The 11,285-nt window shown below is 40.7% G+C and overlaps 2 protein-coding genes across 2 annotated transcripts; both read right to left on the reverse strand.

The window, feature by feature from the left end:
• Window positions 1–2,135: 2,135 nt before the first annotated feature.
• Window positions 2,136–3,074, reverse strand: LOC141627707 (uncharacterized). Its single transcript, XM_074440932.1, has one exon. It carries the CDS (start codon window positions 3,072–3,074, stop codon window positions 2,136–2,138), a length of 939 nt encoding a protein of 312 aa, XP_074297033.1.
• A 3,862-nt stretch (window positions 3,075–6,936) lies between these two features.
• On the reverse strand, window positions 6,937–10,611 carry LOC141627708 (uncharacterized). The gene is made up of 2 exons (XM_074440934.1): window positions 10,384–10,611; window positions 6,937–7,470 (listed from the first exon to the last, which is right to left on the reverse strand). The coding sequence occupies exons 1-2, from the start codon at window positions 10,609–10,611 to the stop codon at window positions 6,937–6,939; spliced, it is 762 nt and encodes a 253-aa protein (XP_074297035.1).
• Window positions 10,612–11,285: the final 674 nt, after the last annotated feature.

Consider the following 11,285-nt stretch of genomic DNA (forward strand, 5'->3'; position numbering starts at 1 on the left):
ACCAGTCTTCAATGAGATTTTGTGTAATTTAAGATGGTCTTAAATAAAAAAAATGTAAGTATATTAGTTGGGCACGTCATATTATCCTGCATATTCGTATTAGATACTCTTGACATTGTTTTTAGCTCAAAATATAGAAGCTTTTATTAAAAGGGTTTTTCTAACCTATGTCCACTAGGCGGTGGGCATAGGATAAGAAACCCAAAATAGAAAGTAATAAATGTATTTTCTTGTAAATCAAAGTAAAAGTAGTTGATATTGCAATTTCCCATAAAAATATCATTTATTTCTTTGGGTTTCTTATCCTATGCCTAGTGGGCATAGATTAGAAAAATCGTTATTAAAATAATGCTGAAAAATAAATTAATTGTCATTTTGGTTTGGAGAGAAAGTTAATTGTCAAAATGGGGTCCAACTAGGGTTGGACAATTTCCAAACCAAAACCAATCCATATACTCCTAATTTCGGCCCACCATATCAGACCCTCTCACCACCACTACTCCCACCTTTACGACTACCCCAACCACCACTTTCCATGGTCGGTGTGCACTTCCGCCACCGATCCTCCCGGCGCCATCCACCCCTCATCCTCCTCACCATCGTCCCCGAGACCCGAACTCGAAATTAAAAGAAGAAAAAAACTCTCTAGATTTTCCCCAACAAAAGCAATACTCAGAGTTCCTACTTTAATTATTTGTGAAAGTGTGGTTGTTCAGGGCGGTTTTAGAGGTTTGGTACGGGTGGTGGTCGCGTGGAGAGCGGGGCTGCGTAGAGTAGGATTCGGATTTTGGGGAATGTGACACGATTTTGAGGGGTTCGTTGTGGTGGTCTGAAGTGGTGGTGGGTTTGCTGTGGTGGTGGGTCAGTTGTGACGTGGTGGTGGTGAGTTTGTGTCGAGAATGTCAGTGGTCGGAGACTCGGAGTTGGGGTTGTGATTTTGGTCTGAGTACGGCAACTCCCGTCATGGAGCCTGGGTGACGTATGGCGGAGGTTGGTGTGGTGGTGACTGGTGGTAAGGTGGTCCATAGGGAGGTGAGAGATTGAGGGAGATTGGTCATCAAAGAAGTGTTGGGTAGGTTAAGGGGCGTTTGTTTCGTGCACGGGTATGAGGTTGGAATCAGGAATCATACCCGGGTGGTATGAGTTTGGAACTTGATTCCTCATACCTTGTGTTTGGTTCATTTTTGAGTGGTATGGGTTTGAACATCAATTAAGGTTAAAATGCGTAAATTAAAGTATTATAAATAATATTTTTCAATATTATAAAATCATGAATATGATTAGTTAACCAAATAAGTATATAAAAAATTGGATTTACAATATGCTATAATTTGTTTTTTCATATTTTTGATCAATTTAGTTTGATACCCGTGGGTATCAATCTCATACCCACCCCCCTCCTTGGGTATGAGAAACCCATACCTCATGGGTTTGAGGTATGGGTATAAAACCCTTGTATTTGCCAAACAAACACTTGGTATGGGTTTGGCTCATTCCAAACCCATACCTCATACCTTTTTTGGGTGAACCAAACACCCCCTAAGAGGTTTGGATATACCAAGCCTAGGTGGACACCAATATGATAAATAAGTTTCATTCCGAACCGAAACGATAATTATTTTATTTTTGTACATTATTTTAAAAAATGATTCCAAAATATAAGGAGCTTTCCAAAAAAAATTCTTGCGGAGTTAATAACATGGGCAAACTCTTGACATTCCAATAATAGTGAATTGAACCTAGAAATGCACATCCCTTTTCCTTGGAGACACAAATATTTATTGATGGCATAGAAAGGACCAATATACTTTTCAATAATGTGCAATTGCGCACACATGCATAATGACATCCACAAAAGACGCCAATTTTACGGCATCAAATAGTAATAGAGGAATTAATGTCTACCATTTGAGCTGCAAAAGATAACATTACACATGGTCTCAAATCTCAATATCATATGCATCTCCCAAATGCTCCAGAAATTCTAAAAATGGTTAAAAAAATATGGATCACCATTACCCATATCACTAGTTTATTTACCATTACAATCTACATTATTATATACAAACACCAAAACACCCCCTCTCGAAAATAACTTTTTTTTTTTTTTTTTTTTACAGCTGTAAATAAGGTTTTCACAGTTTCATGGCTTGCTTTGCAAGATTATGCGCAATACCATTTAACCGCCTCGGGATAAAATTAAAACATAGACAATGAAAGAAACTATAGGAAGCACGAATGTCCTCAAGAATGCCCATAATCCTATGGTCATCCTTGTCAGCACCTGCCAGTTGATTGATAAGCTGCAAGCAATCCGAAGAAATGTCCAGATGAAGATGTCTCCACTCTTGCGCCCACAGAAGAATATCTCGGACCCCCATGGCTTCAGCCTGTAAAGCCGATTCTGCTTTCGTGTGCACCTGTCTCCGCCCCAGTTCACTCCCCATATTATCATAGGCAATCCATCCAAAGGCCGCCTCAAAATTCCTGTTCCAGCTAGCATCAACCTTCACCCGTATCACAGCACATCCGCTTGGCTTACCGAGAATACACACAGGATGCCCATCCCTAATAGCCAAAGATTCCTCTTGAATTGTCCTTTCCTCATTCGGTCTCCTGTTACTTCTTTCCGTTTTTTTATCAAGAGACCTCTTCAGAATGCTCACTCGTTCCCGGATGGCCCGATATATCATATTGATGATAATGTGCGGGTTGATCTCCTGATTTTGAAATTTGATCCTGTTGCGCATAGTCCATAATGCCCATAGTGTAGCCACGAAGGACATCACCTTATAGATTCCTTCCTCTCTTTTGGCTAGATATCGGATCCAATTACAAATCCAGTCAGCGATAGAGACGCCCTTAGTTCCTTCTACGCGAATGCCCAGATCAGAACCTGCCCAGATTCTACTTGAAAAGTTGCAATCTCGAAAAAGATGTTCAGGCGTTTCCAATGTCCTTTGATCGCTGTCACACATGCCGCATGACGGGTCCACGTCAATGCTTCGCTTGTAGAATTCATGTCCTGTCGGTAAAACATTTGTGATAATTTTCCATAGGAGAATCTTCCACATTTGTGGAATTGGCAGCTTCCAAAGTATTTTCCGACAGAAAAGTCGGCTTCGGTCATTTACTCTACTTTTGTCTTTGGCGCTTCACCGCCCGATCATAAACTCCTCGAAAATTAATCCATAGGCACTCTTTACTGTGAAGATACCCGACGTCGTGTGAGGCCAAAAAATCTTATCCCTGATTCTTACTTCACAACGCGGTACAGCCAGGATCCGCATAGTCCACTCATCCGTGAATAGGCTCTTGATGACGCCTTCGTTCCAGGAACCATCAGGTAGTATCAGATCTCTAACCTGTAAGATAGCAAGATGGCTGGTATTGAGCCCCAGCCATTCATTTCTGGGTTCCGGCCTTTCTCCCCCAACCCATCTTTCCGACCACACGTTTAAGTTTGAGGCGATTCCAGGCTTCCAACCGATATTCTCCAGTACAAAGGATAGCCCATATAAGATACTACGTACACCCCAAGAGCATCCAGAGCCTCTGATGGGGTATAGCCCATCTTTGAAAAGCTTTTGTCCCAAAAATCTTTTGTCGGAAAATCTGCAAAAGAGAGTTCTCACGAGAAACAAGTCGCCATCCATGCTTGGCTAACAGAGCTTGGTTAAGACATTGAACATTCCGAATACCAAGACCACCCGCACTCTTCGGCGGACTTAGGAAATTTTTACTACACCAAGAAGTTTATTCCCCAATTTACATCCCGCCCACCAAAATTGTGTCAAAATAGAGTTAATCTTTTTGCCACACTTACCGAACTCGAAGACCGATAGAAAGTAGTTTGAGAGATTGGATAGAACCGATGAGATCGGGGTAAGACGTCCAAATAGGGGTGGGCATAATCCGTCCGGGGCCGAAAAATGGACCGTCCGGACCGAATCTAGTGGACCGAACCGGAATTAAAAATTCCGGTCCGGTCTCCGGTCCACCATATTCCAAGATTCCGGTTTCGGTCCGTCCGTCCGGGACCGTATTTTCCGGCCCGGACGGTTTGGACCTAATGCCCGAATTATTGTTATTTGCATTTTTTTCTTAAAATTGTATTTTTATTCCGGTCCAATCCGGTCCAACCGGTCCGATCCGGTCAATAGACCGGAATTTTTGGACCGAATTTGGAAAAGTGGGTAATTCCGGTCCAACGGTCCGTCCGGTCTTGACCGGAATATTCCGGTCCGGTCCCGTCCGAATTTTGTAATCCGGTCCCGGTCCATGAATTTTGTCGATTCCGGTTCCGGTCCAAACCGGTTCCGGTCCGGTCCGGTCCGGTTTTGGACCGGTGCCCACCCCTACGTCCAGCTGGTGATAGAAAAATTCCATTCCACGAAGAAACTCGTCTAGTGACATGATCAATAAGGGCTGCAAAGATCCCTTGCTTAGACTCTTTAAATTCCGCCGGGATCCCAAGATATTTCCCAATTCCATTATTCTTCTTGATACTGAAGGCTTTCATAATCGTCTGGGCCTTAAGCAGAGTGGTATTTTGACTAAATAGAATTCCCGATTTTTCCACATTTATTTGTTGCCCAGACGCTTTGCAGTAATCATTAATAATTTGCACCAGGTGAGTTACAGTTTCCTCTTTATCCTTGAAAAAGAAAATTGAATCATCCGCAAAAAAGAGGTGTGTAATAGGTCGCACATCCCTAACTAATTGAATTCCATGTATCAGTCGTAGCTCATTAGCATGTGCAATATTTCTGGAGAGGACTTCCATACATAGAATAAACAAGTAAGGGGATAAGGGATCACCTTGTCGAAGACCGCACTGAGGCTTGAATTGTGGAAGTGGGATCCCATTTATCAAAATTTCATAGCTCACCGAAGTAACACAATTCATCATAAGCGTTACCAAAGATTGAGGAAAACCATACTTTACCAAGACCGCCTCCAAGAAATCCCATCGAACCCGGTCATATGCCTTACTCATATCCGCTTTAAAAGCACATAGAGCTTGTCGTCCATACCGGTGCGTTGTTATCTTATTAATGGCTTCATGTGCCACGAGGATATTATCACTAATGTTTCTGCCTGGGAGAAAAGCGTTCTGAGATTCACTGATCAGTGAGCCCATCACCCTTGCCAAGCGATTAGCAATACATTTTGTCACAATCCTCATCGTTACATTACAGAGGCTAATAGGACGATAGTCCGAGACTCCTTCCGGACTCTCTTTCTTCGGAATAAGGGTGATGAAAGTCCTATTAAGTTCCCGGAGCACCCTGCCTGAATTTAAGACAGACAAGACAGCCTTCGTAACATCACCTTTGACCATAGACCAGCACCTTTGGAAGAAAACAACAGGAATACCATCAGGACCCGGAGCTTTGAGTGCACCCATTTGAAAAACCGCAGTGCGCACCTCCTTGGTTGTAAAAGGCCTACAGAGGCGATCCATATCATCTTGAGATAGCGAGTGCTCAAGAGGCTGAAGCAAGTCCTCGAATGCAGAGTGGTCTCGCCACTCCACACTTCCACCAGATGATAGAAAAAGATCCATGAAAGTATTCTGGAATTCATTTCGAATGTGATCCATATCATAATACCAATTTCCATCCGATCCTTTGATTCCATGAATGTGATTTCTGCCTGCCCGGCCTTTAACCCAATTAAAGAAGTATTTGGTGCATGTATCTCTATCAACCATCCATTTAGCCTTCGCTCTTTGCTTCCAGAAAGCCGCCGCTGCCCTTGCAAACTCCGTCACCTTCTCATTCACTATAGAATATTCCTCATCCCCATTTCCCGCAATGGCTAAGGACATCCCCTGCTCCAATTTTTTATCAAATTCTTCCCATTTCATGCGCCATTCAGCACGTTTATCCAGAGCCCAGTGTTTAGCACACGTCCTTATTCTAGCTAGTTTCCTATTCACTTGGTATGCCGGTGATCCTATGACAATCGTCCTCCACTCATTCCGAATCTTCTCCATACACTCCTCATGATCTAAGACCCCAGGCGTCAAGTTTATATGGTCTACTTCCTTTTGCATCCACAAGGTTCAGATCCACTTCAATAGGTGCATGATCCGAGATTTGGATTGGGTAATGTTTGATACCAGTATTGGGGAAAAGAGTAAACCAATCCTTTGATCCATAGGCCTTATCAATTCGCTCATAAACTCGCTTCTCACCCTCTCGAAAATAACTAAAAAGACTTAAAACTCGTCAATAATAATAGAGTCCATTTTTGAAATAATGCTCAAAAATAAAATATTTGTCGTTTTGGGTCGGTTTTGAAATTATTTGTCAAAATAGTGTCCACGTAGGCTCGGGATTTCTAGATCTGAAACACGCCACTAACAATGGCGTGTTTTGTGAAGGAAACACGCCATTAGCAGTGGCGTGTCTTTACAACAATTTTTTTCTTCAACTGACAGAACTTAAAAAAAAAAATTATACTAAGACACGCCATAGGGAGTGGCGTGTTTCGGCTCCGAAACCCGCCATTCCCAATGGCGTGTTTGTTTTAGTCCATTTTTTAATGAATTTTCTTTCCCTACTCATTATAAACACGCCATTGCCCATTGGTAGTGGCGTGTTTTAGGTCCAAAAATCCCGAGCCTACGTGAACACCATATTGACAAATATTTTTAAAACCGACCCAAAACGACAAATATTTTATTTTTGCAAATTATTTCAAAATGGACTCATAATAATACTATAACTATATGAATCGCCAACATTCTTAGAATTTGTCGTCGTTAAACCTATACCAAAACTCAGTAACCTTTGATTGACACTAGTCTATTTCAAAGTTGTATTTCGTCATTCCAACGCCAGTTTTAGTTTTGTCTCCGACTCCTTGTGACATGAAAATTACTTTCGTGGTTGAAACTTGTTAGTGTTGTCCAATTCAAACATAGGATCATCTATCAAGAGGAGAATAACAACCATATTTGAGATTCTCCTCGAGACAATTGCTCTTAACTTCGGGTGGAGGGATAAAGCAGTCCATAGAGAGCCCTTGCACATTAAAGGCAACATCGTCAATGACCCAAGCCTCTTCCATTCGTAGGATCGTGGGACCCAACTTGAAATTATCCCCAAAACGGGTAATGATGGCATGTGTTTGACCAGAATGGGCGATCATAACTCCTTCCAATGTCCGATAGTCCTCAATTTTCGAGCCCATTGTGGTCTCCCAGTACTGTGGGCAAGTACCAGGAGACTGAATTCGGGTCAAGTAGGAGTCTTCTAAGTAAACTAGCAAGCCACTCTTTTGGCTGAAGTAACCAAAGGTTACATGCTTGATTGTCTCGGCCGTGTTATCGCAACGATCAGCTAGGTCATTTTGATCAGCACATAATTTCAGCACAAAGCAATCTATGCCCATTATCTCCTTCTCTCCCATGTATTGAGCTACCGAGAATGCTTCTGATATAGCCATGGGATCTAGGCCCTATACAAAATGTTCCATAAAACAATTATAAATCGATGATTTAACATTACCAAACTGTTGTTTAAATGGGAGAATACATAAGCAATTGTATTCGTTTCCCATCTAAAACGGTGATATACAAAATCCAATGCTAGCAATATCAGTACAATGCTTCACACAACAGAAAAATGGTACATAAGGCATAAGGAAGCTGTAAATCACATTGTTATAATCGTATTTATTCTGCATAAATGATTGAAATGATCGCGTAACACAATCAGTAATCCATGTTACTATGATTTATCACACAAATTAATAGGAAATTGAAAGAATAATTTCATCAGTGAGGAAAAACGAATCAGAACCTTAGCACATTTCACAATTAGGTATGTAAATACTGAATAGAAGTCCAAGCAACACAGCTAACAACCAAGAAAACAGACTAATCCAAGTAATGTCATCTCAATATTAAACTTAGTATGTTTTCTTCAACTCATGTGTAGGCCTATTATTGAAAACTAGTTAAACTTCTAACCTGTAAGTCCAAAATAACAAGTACGACGTAGCAACGTAGCCGCGGTGTCTTAAAAATTCTCGTCTATAACATAATACATATAAATATGTTTAAAATTTTCAAATAGATATTAATATAAAGAAAAAATTGTGTCCCCTCCGGGAAGACCATCGTCCTTACGCACTTAGGTGTAAGGAGTACGGGACTACGGTCCTCCCGGAGAACACAAGAATTTTTCTGGAATTATACCAGTACATAGGACTTAGGAGTACTAAACCATGCCTAAAAAGGTAAATTAAGATAATAAGATAGGGTCAGAAAAGTCCTTTGAGTAGTACCAGAAAAGAAAAAGTAATCTATAATCCCATGTTACAACTTGACTAGTTCAGAAATCCCACTCATGAGATAGGTAGCACCAAAACGGACACGGACACGTGATACGGCATCCCTTAAAATTTAGGACACGGGACACGTTATTTAAATTTAATAAAATATATATTTTATAATTATAAACGTTCGATTTTATTTTTATAAAAGTATTTAATATTAAATTTAAATAAGTGAAGCTAAAACTTGTCTTAATTATAACTCATTTTCATTTACTATCCAAACGAATCTTTTAATCAATATCTTTCGACGGCTCATTTCACGCTTAAAGAACATCATTCACCCCAAATGATGTCCAAATGTCATGGACACGCGTCGGACACGTGCCCGAATAAATGTAGAAAGTTAGACACGGCTTTATAGGTGTCCGACACGTTTCGACGTGTGTCCGAGGATTGTCGGTGTCCAACACGGTGTCGAACACGGGACAACTAATTAGGAGAAGTGTCTGTGCTACCTAGCTCATGAGTACACTCCTTTTGTTTAGAGGGTGAGGAACAGCTAAGATCTTAAAATATTAGGGGAGAGTCCTTCAGATTCTCTTTCACATCTGAATCTGACAGATATTTCTTTTGGTTTCTCGTCTTACTTCATACGGTTGTTTAAGATAGGTAACATGTTGTCATTTCATAATAAAATGTTGTTATTTTCTGATAACATGTTACCATTATTTTTCACAATTATTTTTAGGGTAAAAATGACACTCTAGTGATAACATTTTGTGGATTAAATGTTACATTATCTTAAAAAATGACAATATTTTGTCGGTCTTATTTCAGACGGGAAAAATCCGGTCTGAAATAAGAATTTGTGTTCTTTTGGATACCATGATTAGAGTTGGCAATCGGGTCAGTCGGGTCGGGTTTGGGTCGGGTCACGTCGGGTCGGGTCATATCGGGTTCGGGTCATATTGGGTCAGCATACCCTTTCGGGTCGAGCCGGGTCGGGTTCGGGTCGTTATCGGGTCGGGTCATTTCGGGTCAAATGATGTATCGGGTCGGGTCGGGTCATTATCGGGTCCGGTAACTTAATCGCATTACTATAATTTTCTACCATTAAATTTAGTTTGTAACCTATTATTTGGTTTAATTAATCCATTACTAAGTCAAACATATCAATCTAAACACAAAATCACTTTCATTTTGATCAAAATTAAGCTTAATAATTGTCGGGTCATCAATTTAATCGGGTCAGTATCGGGTCGGGTCTGGGTCGGGTTCAGGTCACTGATAATCGGGTCGTAGCGGGTTACGGGTCGTCATCGGGTCGGTTTCGGATCACAATATTTTCGGGTTCGGGTCGGGTCAGACTTGTCAGCTCTAACCATGATCATTTTGTTAAAAATATTCAATTATTCTATTCCCCTCCAAATTACAGCAAAATCTTAATAAATTTCCACTTAAAGCTAGACCTTGCAAACGGGTTAATCGGGTTGGGTCAATTTCAGTTTTGCAAAGATTCTGGTGGGTCATTTTTTTTTTTTTTTTTTTTTTTGGCAAGAGTAGGTGGGGTCATTTTTGGGGGTATTGTTATTTAGGGATAATATGTGACAAACATTAGTGTCGGATCAGATGGAATAAGATCCGGGTCCTCTTTCGGACTCGGATTAGGTTAGTTTTGTCAAGTCTACTTCAAAATGGTCTGTTTATAACAGTGTGTTACAGAAGACTAGCTAGTTGCTATTACAACGAACTCCCAAAAGGACACCTTAGCAGAAAGAAAGTCAAGCATATACAAGTGAATTTCAAGGTTTGTTGGCCCATCATCATGCTTTGGTGTGTTTATGCAATATACAACGGGACCAATACAAAGACAACTCTCTCAAATCATCAATCACCTTTTTTTTTTTTTACAACATTTTTAGTGCGTTTTTTTTCAGCTCAACATGCTTGGAATAAATAGCAGGTACACAAGAGCTTTCATACAGAGGTCAGCATGTGAGATAACATATCAAAACAAATTTCTATTGCGTCATAATAAACAAAGAAAACAACTTTTTTTATAAAAAGATATAGTTATCTTAGAAAAAAGACCTGACAATACGATTTGGGATTGATATCTCTCAAAACTCCACTTGAAGAAAGATGGCTGTATAAAGATTTTGAAGGTGAACATGTAGTGGTTGATCTACGGGGTTTACCAAGGTTTTCACCACTGAAATTTGTAGATTTTGAAAGTTCAGTTAAAATTTTCAGATTTTTCTTGAGTTTTTTTGCTGATATTTCTTTCGCCTCCCTAACTACAAATCTTAAGTTCGCCATTGTGAGCGTGGCTAACTTCTGAAGCAATATTAGCCACAGTTATGACTTTTAGGGTCCGTTTGGATTGAAGGAATTGGAGAGAAGGGGAGGGGAGGGAAAGGGAGGGATTTAATTTCCTTTGTTTGGATAAAAAATATGGGAGAAAGGAAATGGAAGGGGAGAGAAATGAGAGGACTTATTTTCCCTCCTATAGAACAAACTATAATCTTTCCAAAGGTGGCAAGATTTGGAAAGAAAATATTATTTGGACTCTTATTATACCACCAACATCCTTCAATCCTCCATCCATTCTTCATCTCCCTCCTTCCTCCCTTTCCATTTCCCCTCATAATTTTTGTTATCCAAACACCCACATCCCATTTGCCCTCCCCTTCTCTCCCCTCCCTTCACCTCCCCTCATTCCCCCTCCCCTCCCCTTCCCTCCTAAAATTGTATCCAAACGGACCCTTAGGGTGTGTTTGGATAGCAAAAGTGGAGAGAAAGGGAGGGGAGGGGGAAGGAGGGAAGGGAGTGGGAGAGAAGGGAAGGAGAGGGGGAATGAGATGTGAGTGTTTGATCTTTCCTCCAAATCTTGCTTATCATGGAGAGATTTTAATTAGGCTTGGAAGAGGTAAATTGGATCCCTCCAAATCTCTCCCCCTCCATTTCCCTCCACCCTCATTTGCTATCCAAAC

Source organism: Silene latifolia, chromosome Y, assembly GCF_048544455.1.
Source record: "Silene latifolia isolate original U9 population chromosome Y, ASM4854445v1, whole genome shotgun sequence".
NCBI classification, from domain to species: domain Eukaryota; kingdom Viridiplantae; phylum Streptophyta; class Magnoliopsida; order Caryophyllales; family Caryophyllaceae; genus Silene; species Silene latifolia.